The following is a 13,201-nucleotide window of genomic DNA, read 5'->3' as shown; positions in this document are numbered from 1 at the left end:
TCTAAAGGCTTAAACAGGCTGGCAGCCATGTCACAAAAACATTTTTAAATGCACCATTTTGGATACAAAAGAAGGAAAACCTTGGATCTGGAAAATGAAGAGACCTGGAATCTAGAGCCAGGAACGGGAGCTGCAGTCCAATGGCCTGGGAGTGCAGTTGGAGACAGGTGTACGCTCCGTGTGTGAGCTCCTGGCACAGAGCCAGCGAAGCCTGCAGAATTCTCAATGACCCCAGTGCCCCTCCTCCGTGGTCATGGTTGGGCTTTATAAGCCAGATGAAACAGCTCTCCTGGGGTCAGGCTATGTTCTAGGATACTACTGATGTTACAAAGCAAGATCATCCCTTGTGTCTGACTTGGATTTGACCCTGAGTCGAAAGTTGGCTGACCTCTGGCTCTCGTGGAAGAAAATGAGACAGCTTCCAGATGTGGGACTCCTTCAGTCTCACTTCCTGGGGGTGACCTCACAGTGACCCATGACAAAGGCATCAGGCTTGTTGGGGAAGATCATGGCCCACATATATATTGGTCTTCACTTAGGAATCTCACGTGTTCGTGCTGTAGGAGAGGGTTGCACATGTTCATGGAAAATGCATGCTCTTTGAAAGGTGGAGAGTAACAGAGAGGGGGGATTTTCCACCCATTTGTTCACTCACCAAATGCCCACAAAAACAGGGGTTGGATCAGGCCGAAACCAGCAGCTAAGAACTCCACTGAGCTCTCCCATGCAGATAACAGATCCCAAGTCCTTGGGCCATGATGAGCTACCTTCCAGGCACATTAGCAAGGAGTTAGATGGAAAGAAGTGGAATTTAATACCAGGCTTAGCCTGTTGTGTGACAGTGTCCATTCCAACTTACTTTTTCATAAAGTTTTTTTTATTTAGTTGAGACACACACACAGAGGGAGAGAGAGACAGACTATTATGAGCTGGCTCACTCCCCAGATGCCTGCAAGGTCTGGGAACACCATTAAAGTTGCCCATGTGGGTCACAGGAAGCCAACCACTGTAGGCATCACTGCTGTCTCCCAGGGTGCATGGCAGCAGGAAGCTGGAGTCAGGAGGAGGCCAGGAACCAACCCAACCACGGCTGCAAGACCAAACGCCTGCTCCTAAGCTAACCTTCCAATTCTGTCAGCTTTCTCTCACGAACTTCTTCAAGTATCTGTGTATAAAATACGAACTTTTGCCTCTGTACATTTTCCCTTTTATTTATTCCACCTTTATCATTTTCAATTTTGTGTTTGCACCTTTCCTATCTTTGTGGTCAAGCCACCAAGTGGCTTTTTGTTTTGTTTTTTAATTGTAATATCTTTTCGATTGAATCGACCTTTGCACCTGTCTTGTGATATGGATGCTGGGTGCCTCCCAAGAGGCTGCCATGAGCCACAGGTGGAGTGGGAAGTGGACTGGGCCGCGTGGCAGGAAGCTGAATGAACAGCCATGACGGCGGGCTCTGCAGCCATGCTGCCTGGGCTCAGTTCTGGCTCAGCTCCTCTTCACTAGCATGCCAGCCTCCACTGCCCTCAGTTTCTTCGTGTGGAAAAGGGGACCATCACTCCAGTACATCTCTAATAGGGCTTTTAGGACTGAACAGATGGACAGACACCAAAAACCCATTGGATGACTGCCGGAGTGCTGGCCCTCAGTGAACACTTCCTGCTCTAACTTCAGCGACGGTTCTTGTGGCTGTGCTTTCCCCCCACACGTACTGGGCCGAGTCCCAAATCCACTGGTCAAAAGCTGCAGAGTTTGCAGATCAATGGTTCTGCATGCCTCAAGAGCTCTGAGAACAGCCTGACATTGGTAACAAGAACAACCTGAGGGTTGAAAAATAGTCCAAGTACATTCCACATGGTCTGTTCTCAAATAGAGAAGTAAACACTTGGGAAGTAAGTCTACCAAATCTAGTCACCCCAAGGAAAGCTTCAGTCTGAAACGAGCCGTGCTCATTGGCTAGAGCCCGGAGTGTGGATCTGGAGCAGTGGCCAGGGGTAGGCACTTGCCATGAGGCCCTGCCTCCTTGGGAGGTCTCTGGCCTGGGCAATTTCTCCTCCTGCCCTGTCCTTCCATGGGAGTCTGCCCACTGTCCGAGCCACTGAGGCATTTCTGGAGCATGACTCAAGTTTCCATCTTGGAGAAAATGCTACCACATGGAAAGTGTGATGTCTCTTGTGCGCTGAGCTGACTCACAGGAGCAAGCAGAGCAGAGCTGCTGCCCAGTATTCCTTCTCTGGGAGCTGGGGATCACAGCCATCTCCTAAAGCAGCCATGTCAGCTCTGGCCCTGGGTACACCGGGCCCCTTCTTCCAGTGCAAGTAAGTGCACAGAGATGCTAGAAGAAAGCAAGCCAAATTCAAGCCAAGCCCAAATAGTGCTTGATCTCCAACTCAGGGAGATGGAGTCATGATTTCCAAAAGAGGATGTGTGTAAGTGCAGGTGCACCCCAAGAGTGAGGGTGGACGAGCAGAAGGGAGGGGCGAGCACTATCTGAATGCAGCCATGTGACCCAAGGCAATGCCCTGGGTGGGCAGGGAGCCAGCTCTGGGTCCTGTCTCCCTACCCAACTCTCTGGGATCTTGGCTTCTCAGACATCCCATGCTTTCCCCATTCCTGTTTCTGGGGGTGGTCTTCAGTCAGAGTAGGTCAAGCTGGGGGTGGGTTTGTGGCTCCCAGATGACAGCTGTCACCCGCAGAACAACATGTGAGGAATTCATGACGTCCCACCAGGACCTGATACACTGGAGCGGCCCGGGGCTGAGTCTAGCACATCCATGGTGCTAACACCTCTCTAATCTGCCCCTGAGCCCCAAACTTTGAAATCAGTTTGATCTTGATCTGGGAAACAGAAACTCCCTCAGCCTCTCCTTCACCTACGTTTTCTGCCTCTCCTGCCCCCTTCCTTGCATTACCCGCCCCACAATTCACTTTGGGAGCTACAATTCAAAAGGTTTTGAAGTTTTAGGGCAACAGAGAAAACCGAGTCCTGATACCACAGAGCATTCAGTCACTTCCTGACAAGTTTTCTGATGGAAGGGCACCCAGACTGCCCGGGACAAGCGACAACAGCATTTCCGGCTGGACAGGAAATCATAGCCTTCTGCTCCAGCACAAACCTGGAATACGGGTTCACAAAGGCCTGTCATCTTCAGCTCTTCCACCAGCCATCCCTAGCTTAAACTCCACTTCTAGAATGCTCTGCAACCAGATGCCCGTGGCCTGAGCAGAGGATGAGGTCATTTTCTAAAATTCAGGAGCATGACTGGCACTTGTAAGCCTGAGCTCTTGTGGCTGAGGTGTCCCAAGGCCACGGGTCTCTTCCCGTGTGGCTCACCACCCTGACCCAGTGTTTAGGCTGCCTGTGGGTGGGTGTGGGGAGCAGGGCAGCCTGCTGGGTGACGCAGTGTCATGTCTGTGCAGGTGGCTCTATCTGGGACTCCGGCTGGAGGGGTTCATGACCCGGCGGGGAGGGGAGGAAGGAAGCAAGGCTTTATCTGAAGGGCAGTGTGGGTCTGATGAGTGTCCCCCAAGGTCAGGAGGCTTCTAATGAAAAGAAATGCCAATGACCCTGGGCTCATTTCCCTGGGAGCTGGCTGCGTTGGACAGGAAGCACAGCTTTTGAGAAGGGGGAGGCTTCTGTGTGCAATGTGACAATTATCTTCTGTGACTGTCTCAGTAGGTAGTTTTTACTTGGCATTATTACGAACGCTGTTGGACCGCAAAGTCTCTCCCACCGTATCCTGGCGTGGCAAGCACACACACACACACACACACACACACACACACACACACACTCCACTTAGGTTGTGCTGGAAGCCCCAGCCACATGCGGCTCTCTCTGCACCACGGGGCTTCCAGGGTTCTGGGAGGAGACCCCCCGAGGGAGGACAGCTTGCTTAGGGAGCTGTGACGTGGTTTCTGAGTGTTGCAGAGCTCTGCTCACCTGGTGTGTGACCTAAGGAAGCCCAGTTTTGCATCAGGAAAGCAAGGGGCACAGGTCAGCGGCAGACTGGGTGAAGCCTGGCAAGGGGCTCCATGCACTGGATCTGCTTGCCTTGAGTAGCCTCACCACCAGAGAGCTGACGAGGCTGCCCATCTCCCCCTCCTCTCCTCGGAGCTCACCACAGTAGGACCCTGCATAGTGGTTAGCTCCCAGCAGCCTCAGCCCTATGGCTGCTGCACCTGCTAGTCTTGGAGCAGTCATGCATTCTTGCAAGCTGCCTTCGAAGCCTGTGGGAGCCACGGGGGCCGACAACAGCACAGGCTCCTTGGAGAAGCCACAAGCAGCCACAGAGAAGAGGAGGTGGACACTGGGCAAGGCTGGAGACACTGCACTTCTGTGCCAGCCCAGCCCATCCTCTAGCGAGCGAGGCCAACAGTAGAGATTCAGGGGGAGAAGAGGCCACTCCTGAGGCACTGCTCTAAATCCTGGGGTGCCCCATCACCTGTCCTCCAGGGCTGGCAGGACCACCTCTCTGATCTGCAGCGCCCTCAGTAAGCAGTACCAGGGCTCCACTCCAGGCCTCGTGTTGCCTCTAACTTGCTGAGTGACCTGGACTCTAGCATGATGTCATGACTCTGGTGACTTCCAGAATTTTCCTAGAGGGGAGCCTCCTAATGCTAGAGGAAACAGATGGAGGCTCCTCTTTCCTCATTTTGGTCTCACCCCACTACACACTGCCTTCCCCTTTTCACGTGCTCCCTGTGGGATGTAAGCAGTGATGGACGCCCACAGGCCCTGGGGAGTTGGGCAGCAGGCCAGGCTCAGGCTGGTGGGCTGCTCTGTACTGAGAAATGGGTCCTGAGCAAGGGCTGCAAGGTGGGTAGGCTGAGGAAGAAAGGGAAATGGAGAGTGAAGGGAGATGGGGTGGGGGCAAAGCTGGCATGGTTCCTCTCACTTTGCACCCACAACACTGTGCCCCAGGCCCTGCTGGGGAGACCTCAGGGTGGAGGTAGAGTGAGGGAGGTAGCAGGGCAGCTGGGGTAGGGCTGTGGAAAGAGATGGACACCTGGCTGTGATTGGACCTCAGTACATGGGTATGACAGTACATGGGTATGTGACTTCTTGTCTCTGGGATGTATGTGGCCCAGGGAGCCCCAGGATCACAGACCCAGGGAGCAGGTGGCAGAGTGGTATAGGGCCCAGCCTGGGGCAGGCCAGCAAAGGAAGAAGAGCCAAGGTAACGATGGAAAGCTCTGAGCTAGGCGTGTCTGCTGTGGACCACTGCAGGCAAAGGCTGGGACCAGTGCAGCTGGGGAACTGCCCCAATTGGTGAATGGGGAATTACATCTTGGGAATGCATCCATCAGCCATCCCAGGCTCTGCGCCTCCAGCTCCTGGTGAGGCAGAGGCCCTTCTGTCAGCTTTCATAGGTCTCATGGGACCCTGCAGTGCTCCAGAATACTGCTGGAGGCCGCAGTTGGGGTCACTTCCAAACAAGGTCTCCTGCACCCAGCAGGCTGAGCTGGCCTCTTAAAAGCTTATCCTGAAATGTCCTTGGCTCCAGGCTGTTTCATTTTTAAGATCTTTGAAGAGAAGAGTTATAAACATAAGGCCAATGCCCCAAGCACAGAGCTGGGTTGGGAGTGCTGTTAATACCAAGTTTGTCTATGGCTGCTCTGGGAGGCTGGCCAGGCACAGGTTAGTGGCATTCCAGGGGCCTGGATTAGGAGCCTTTATGCAATCATCACAATTCTCTCTGACATCTGGGGCCGTTTTGTTTGCATGAGGAATGCAGGGAAGGCACAAGAAAGGGGACCTGCTTGGACCTGGAGCCCGAGCCACTTGCTCCCTGGCCAGCGGCACTTGCTGGAGAGTGATGCCTTCAATGGGCATTTAGCAGGCGGGCCTCCGACAGGCCTCCAAGGCGAGACTGCTCATCAAATATTCTGCTTTCCATAAAACAAAGCCAAGCTGTTGTGCAACGCCTCCGCTCTCAGCCCAGACACTTCCAGCCCAGGACTGCAGAGTCGAGAGCCGTCCCCCCACACCACGCCCACCTCAGCTCCAGGGCCCCCGGAGCCCTGCTTGGTGCAACATACAGATTCATTCCCCTGGGATCTGGACAGGACTTCTCACTCACTCAGAAGTGACCAAGTCCAAGAATGGACTAGCACTGTGGGGGGAAGAAGCTCTGGTCTCCCCGTGGTTATCAGATGGAAAAGTGCCTGACAGTCCCCTCTCTCTTCCCCTTGCTGAAGGGGCAGTGAGTGGGTTGGCTCATGCCTGCTGTGCCCATGTGAGAAGTGACATGAAAGGCATGTGTGAGTTCATGGCTAGGTAGTTTCTGCCTTATGTCTGCTTCTAGAAGGCCACACACCCTCTGCCCACACCAGGCTTATGCACAGGCAGGAAAGAGCCAGAACGAAGTCTATATCTCAACATGTTGGGCTGATGGGCTCATTTCCTAGCCTTTCCCATTGCTAGGTTTGCCACTAAGGGAATTCCGATGATGGTTTTCACACTCTGTTCACAGAGGAGGAAGATTGATTGGCTCGTGGAAGTGACCTGTTTGAGGTCACTCAGGGCGAGTACCTGCTTCATGGCTTCATGGTGCTGCTGGACAATCAGCACCCATGAGCCACTCCCACCCATGGTGTTTCTGCCCAACCTCCCCACTTTGGTAAACTTCCTAATGGCACCAAGGTCATGGAGGATGTAAGTGTTTCCCGGTTGGTTGGTGGCATACCCGGGAGGCCTGCCTAGGGGCATTATGAAGTCCTTTCAGGTCAAGCAACACAGGAGATGGACGCCTCTCTGGGCATGTCCTCCTGGGAGTTAGAGCTGGCTGTGGGTGCTCACAGCCCGCCTAGAGGGCTGTTACAAAGTCTGGTCAGTTTGTTGTAGAAAGGCTGGCACTTGCACACAGGATGCCCTCCCCGATGCCGCTGATGTCCTGCCTGTAGCCTGTGCTTCCAGCAGAAGCCACACCCTTCCTAACATCCTCCTACCTTTATATTCCTCCCTTGTTTCAATTCTGACTAAGTGGGTAAAACTTGTGCATTGCCTAGAAAATGCCCTGGGCTGCTGCAGAGACTTGCACCCAGGCTGGAGCTGCAAGGTGGCATGAGCTCCAGGGTTCTGGTCCCTCCCCACTGGCATTCCAACCAACATCCTCCCTGCTGGGCTGCTTTGCTGTTCCCTGTGGCTGACCTGAGTGAGGAGGGAAAGGCAGGAAATGGGATGGATGCGGTACCAGACCTTATACTGTTTACACAGCATGACACAGCCTACCAGGACAGCTGTCTGGCCCAGACATCTATCACATGTTGGCTGGAGGCTCCTTGGGGAAATTGCCTAATCATGGTCCCTGAGGTTCTCCATCAAAACAAACAAACTAAAAAACCAAAATGAGGTAACTGAAAGCATCTTGTGATGATTCCTGAGTTATACAGGTTGAAGGCTACAACTATGGCCATCCTGGCCCACGTCAGCTTCAGCCTCTGGGTGAGGCCAGGGGACTCTCCCACACATGAACATGTGCACCAGACAGGTGATATGGTTGGAGCGCAGGGGAGGCAGCTGGCACCACGCTTAGAGCAAAGCCATCTGTATGTGCCATGTTGGATTTGGGAAATTACACCCAGCGGAGGGACAGACCTTCGCAGACATGGGACAGAAATACTTCGGGGCACAATTTTTGTGGATCTTACCCAGTACATGCTGTCATTTCAACAAGCAAAGGCACCAAGGGCCAGGGAGGTGCAGGAAACCAGGATCCCTCTGGGCAAACAGAGGGCCACCTGGCCTTGGCCTCCCTATTGGCTTGGAGCAGGCCCGCCCCTCACATCCCACTGGCTCAGAACTGTCCAGCTGTCTTCACTCAAAAGCCACCAGGGAACACGGTGAGGAGACAACATCTGTGTACAGGCCTGCCTTCCAGTCGGAAGTGAAACATCCACCCTTACCTGAGCCTGTCCCATTGAGAGCAGATCATTGTGAATGGGGGTTAGTAACGGTGCTAAGAGCTTTCACCACAAGCCATGTTTCTGTCATCTCCTGGGAAAGCGTGCCGATGTAAGGCTCCTTTCCACATGGCATCAGTGGGCCTGAGCAAGTGGAGGGGTTGCAGAGCAGGGGTGGTGTCTGCTCCTTGCCACAGTCCACACCAATCTGCGACATCTCTGTCATGCCACAGCCCACAGCTAGCTGCCACATATAATCATGTTTGCCATTGCTGCTACTGGCTTCCAACAACCGCTTGTGCTGGCCGGACTCCTGCTGCTTGCTTGGTTCCTATTGACCCTCAGGTTTGTGATCGCGGCTATGAAAGAGCTAGCTGTCAAGTTGCACTATAGGTGTTTTATTAACAGCTGTGGAATGGAAGATTCTGTTCCTCTATCAAAGGAATTTTAGGTACCAACAAACTGGGCACAATGCTGACTATTTCAAAGTGTTTTAAAAAAAAGATTAAAAAATATTTTAACTGACATATAAAAATTATACATATGCATGGGTCTCTGAAGGGTTTGAAAACAAGTTGTGTGTGGAATGTTCTAGGGAGGCAGGTCACCTGTCTGCTCCCTCTACCCTTGGTGGGCAGACCTCCAGACCTCAAGAGCCTCTCTGATCTCTGGAGAAAGGAAGAAGGGGTGCGGGGGCAGGACAGACAGGAGGCTAGACACCGCCCCGCCATCAGGTCTGCAGGGGTGCCCTGTGGGCCCCTGGTCCTCCTGGTCACTGAGGTTGTCTCTTCACTCCCTTGCCTGCTGGCCTCCTTGCCTGCTCCTGACTCCTGCTTTCCAAGCCTGCCCAAGCCTCGCAGGCCTGGATTCGGTGCCTTCTGCCACAAGGAATGTCATCTGACATTTGGGGATATGTCCCCACATCTTTGGCAACTATGCTCACTTTCTGACTATTCTGGAAAGCAAGTCATGAGAGTGCGTGTGTTCAATGGAGACACGGACATAGGCTCTGCACCCTGGTGGTGTGTTAAAGTACCCCCGCATCTGGGCTCTGCCTTGTAAGCAGGAGACATGGCAGCACATGGCGGCCATAAATGGCAACTCCCTGCAGAATCCAGACAGCTGGAGGCCAGAGCTGTTGCCACAGTAGCCCCACAACAATCTTTAAACAGTCACCTTTGCAAGCCGAGCAGATCTCCCTGCCAGCCCAGCCCAGATTTCCCGGGCCGAGAATAGCTATGTTTGGATGGAGACAAGCTTATTTGACAGTGAAAGGTTAGAGGAAGGCAGGGGGTTGGGTGAAGGAGCAGAAGCCAGCAGAGTACACAGCCACAGATGACAGTGGCTCTCAGCAGGGCCCGTGGCCCCTCTCTGGTATGTGGGGCACAGGAGGAGAGGAGGCCGCTGCTCACCTTGGAACACAGGCTTCCTGGAAGCAGCTGCAGCGTGGGCGACAAAGTGTGCGGAGTCGGCTGTTTCCTCTTGAGGGAGGTCTTCACCCAGGACGATGAGATGTGCCTGTTGCCACAAGGAGAGACATGGTGTTTACAGGTTTGGTGGCAGCAATGGGGCACCAACTCAGTGCCCTTGCAGAAAGACATGGCACCTCCCAGGGAAGAACTGATTGATTAGAGCTTGCTTTTCGTAGCAGTGCGTTGGGTAGGAGACACCAGAGGCTGAAACCTGATGACTGATGTAACAGCCAGGGCCCACCCAGAAGCAAGCCATCTCCTAGTCCAGGATCCTTGGAGTCAGCTAGCAGGAGGGAATCTCAAGGAGCCACGAGGTCGGTAAGAGGGTGCTGATGTCACTGGTCAGCCCAAAAGGTGGGACCTACCCATGGTGTCAGCAGCCCCAGCCCAAGAACTGCAAAGCCTGAACCACCAGGTCACCTGCTTGGTCTCTGTCAACCACCCCAGGGCTTTCCCAGGCACAGCTCAGGACATTCTATCAAACCAACAAACACTCCAAAAAAACTCCAAAATACATTTCAAGTTAAAAAAAATAACATCTTTCCCATCAACTTCTGAAGTTTACGAAATAGTATTAATGGGGCCAGAGGTGTGATATAACACATTATGATGCCATCTGCAGTGCTGCCATCCCATGTGGATGCTGGTTCGAGTCCCAGCTGCTCCACTTCCCATCCAGCTCCCCGTTAATGTGCCTGGGAAAGCAGCAGAGGACGGCCCAGCTACTTGGGACCCTGTACCCAAGAGGGAGGCCCAGAAGAAGCTGCTAGCTCCTGGCTTTGACCTGGCCCAGCCCTGCCTGTTCCTCTCATTTATGGAGTAAACCAGTGGATAAAACATCTCTCTCTCTCTCTCTAACTCTGACTTTCAAATAAATAACTAAATCTTAGTAACATGCTTTCATTTGCCCAATGGAACATGGCAACAAGAGGAACGTGGCTATGCCTGTGGCAGTACAGGAAGATCAAGAGAAGTTAACACAGTACTCTAATGTGAAACCATAGGAAGTCTTCCTAACTAATCATTGAAAGATGACAGAAACACTAAAACATTAAGAGTTTAAAAGAAGAAAACATAAGTCTGGCCAGTATAGGCATTAACTAAGATTTAAGCTGCACTTTTTTTTGCTTATAAAATTACTTTTAATCTTCCTCATAATTTTATATGGTCTTCGGTTTTTAGGTGAGAACCCCGACACTACAGGCTAGGTGACTTGCCCAGATATCACACAGCTAGGGAGAGATGGGGACAGGGCTCTCACCTTGACACTGTCATTCCAAGTTGTGCTTTCTCCACCATGTCCTGCCCCCAGCCCCTGGATGGCAGAACAGTGGTTTAGCCTGGGAGCTCCGAGGAACCCAAGGAGCTGGTGCGGTGTTCTAGCCAGCACAAAGCATAGTTTGCTCCTCCGATGACCAGCTGGATGCATTCTGAGACTGTCCTCAGGGTGGAGGGATCATCTTTGACTCTAGACTGTCACCTCACATGTCACTGATTCAAATCTGTGCTGCCAGCCCTAGACTAATCTGAATCATGATTTTAAAGGCAGAATTACAGAGGGAGGGGAAAAGCAGGAAGGAGAGAGAGAGGTCTTTCACCCACTGGTTCACTCTCCAAATGGCTGCAACAGCCGTGGCTGAGTCAGGCTGAAGTCAGAAGCCTGGAACTCCATCGGGGTCTCCCGGCTGAGTGGTTGGGCCATCTTTTCCCACACTCCCAGGTGCATCAGTAAGAAGCTTGACTGGATGTGAAGCAACCAAGATTCGAGTTGACCCCCACATGGTAATCAACTGCATCACAACGCCAGTCCCGGAAACATGATCTCTAGCAATATTTTCATTGCTGTGTTGGGTGCCTCAGAATTTTTTATTCACAAGTGATAGCAATAGCCTCTTCCTTAAAGCTACCTCTTATTTTTTCTTTTTTTGCTTACAGCATAGAAAAAATTTTAAAGTAATTTTGGGGGTTGCTGCAGTGGTTTAGTAGGCCAATTCTCCATATGCCAGTGCCTGCATCCCATATGGGCACGAATTCTAGTCCTGCTGCTCCACTTCTGATCTAGCTCCTTGCTTGTGGCCTAGAAAAGTAGCCAAGGATGGTGAAAGTCCTTGGGACCCTTCATCCACAATGGAGACCTAGAAGAATTTCCTGTCTCCTGGCTTTGGACCAGCACAGCTCCAGCCACTGTGGTTATGTGGGGAGTAAACCAGCGGATGGAAAGATCTTTCTCTCCCTCTTTCTGCCCATAAATCTGTCTTTCAACAGCAACAACAAAAGTGATTCTGGCAAGCCCCAAACTAGTCAACCTAAGCTCTTATTTGAAATCTTTTCAAATGATTAGAACCTGAATGGCAGCCTCACATATGTGCAGACAACAGGAGTCAGGGATCGGGTCAAATTACCACATTTATGTTTGCAGGGGAAAATAAGGCAGGAAACCTTGTCCCCTCTAAACAGAGGGAGAGCAAGAACAGATGAAATTTAGTCCTGAGTACTCTGCATCTTCCCAGGGTTAACTGTCTCAAGGATGCATTATTTTAGAACACTGTGATGCCAGCGTTTTACCTCAAGTTGTTATAAAGACTGAATCAGTCATGGTTTAGATTGTTTAGACTTAATTTAAAAAAAGACTACATTTCACTATTGTTCAATGTTATAATCCAAGGAAATTTCACAGACATGTGCTCAAATGAATAATTACATGTTCTGAAAATGCTGTAAATTGCTTATTATTATTATTATTTTGATGATCTTTACATTCTTAATTAGGGCACAAAGTGCAAATTGCTTTTTGCAAAAGTTTTCCCAACAACAAAAATGTTCATAATATCAGGAAAATGGGCACTGAAAGCTGAAAGAGATTTAGATGCATTTGTAAAGCTTAAGTTTTAAGAGGTAGAAAAATAGACAATTGAAATTTAAAATACTGTCTCTGTATCCACGCCCCACTGTCTCTTCCTCCCAATACCCAGTCTGATCCTTATAGCTAATCTCTAGGAGCATTTTCTAGGATGTCATTCCACACACAGAGAGACACACAGCACAGTCACACAGTCACAAACAGTCACACATAGTCACACAGACATACATACACATACAGCCACACAGAGACACACAGCACATTCACACATAGACAGTCACACATAGTCACAAAGACATACATACACATACAGCCACACAGAGACACACAACACACACAGAGACACAGTCACACACAGTCACAAAGACATACATATACATACAGCCACACAGCACACACAGAGACACAGTCACACATAGTCACAAAGACATACATATACATACAGCCACACACAGAGACACACAGCACACACAGAGACACAGTCACACATAGTCACAAAGACATACATACACATACAGCCACACACAGAGACACACAGCACAGATAGTCACACAGTCACACAGACACATAGCCACACAGAGTCACACACAGACACATGGTCACACATAGTCACACAGACGTACATACACATACAGCCACACAGAGACACACAGCACAGTCACATACACAATCACACACAGAGAAACACACAGTCACACGCAGACACTCTGGCCCCGGCCCGCCTCAGCTTCACCTTCCCTGACTCACTCCCGTTCCAGGCACAGTGGTCAGACAGCTAAATTACATTGCTTTAATTGCAAATGAGGCTAAGGGTTGTTTTTATAGGGTTACCTGCCACTGGCGTTTCCTTTTTTGAAAGCTGTTCCCATTCTTGTGCATTTCTGCTGAGCTGCCTTCTTTCAGAGAGTTTTTGTGAACAAGTCTGTTTTCCCCTTTGACATTTGCATTTTGAAACCGTATATTG

The 13,201-nt window shown here is 51.1% G+C and overlaps 1 protein-coding gene across 3 annotated transcripts in view; it reads right to left on the bottom strand.

Moving 5' to 3' along the window:
• The window catches only part of TTC23 (tetratricopeptide repeat domain 23), an 80,437-nt gene that overhangs the window by 16,372 nt on the left and 50,864 nt on the right, over positions 1–13,201 (bottom strand). For all 3 annotated transcript variants that reach the window (XM_058666585.1, XM_058666583.1, XM_004593163.2), the window contains exon 7: positions 9,318–9,423. In XM_058666585.1, the coding sequence (XP_058522568.1) occupies positions 9,318–9,423 (106 nt within the window). The remainder of the gene's footprint in view (positions 1–9,317; positions 9,424–13,201) is intronic.

The sequence above is a fragment of the Ochotona princeps genome, chromosome 6, assembly GCF_030435755.1.
Source record: "Ochotona princeps isolate mOchPri1 chromosome 6, mOchPri1.hap1, whole genome shotgun sequence".
In the NCBI taxonomy this organism is placed as follows: domain Eukaryota; kingdom Metazoa; phylum Chordata; class Mammalia; order Lagomorpha; family Ochotonidae; genus Ochotona; species Ochotona princeps.
Note: the sequence above shows the minus strand (reverse complement) of the source record. Positions and strands in the feature narration are given on the sequence as shown.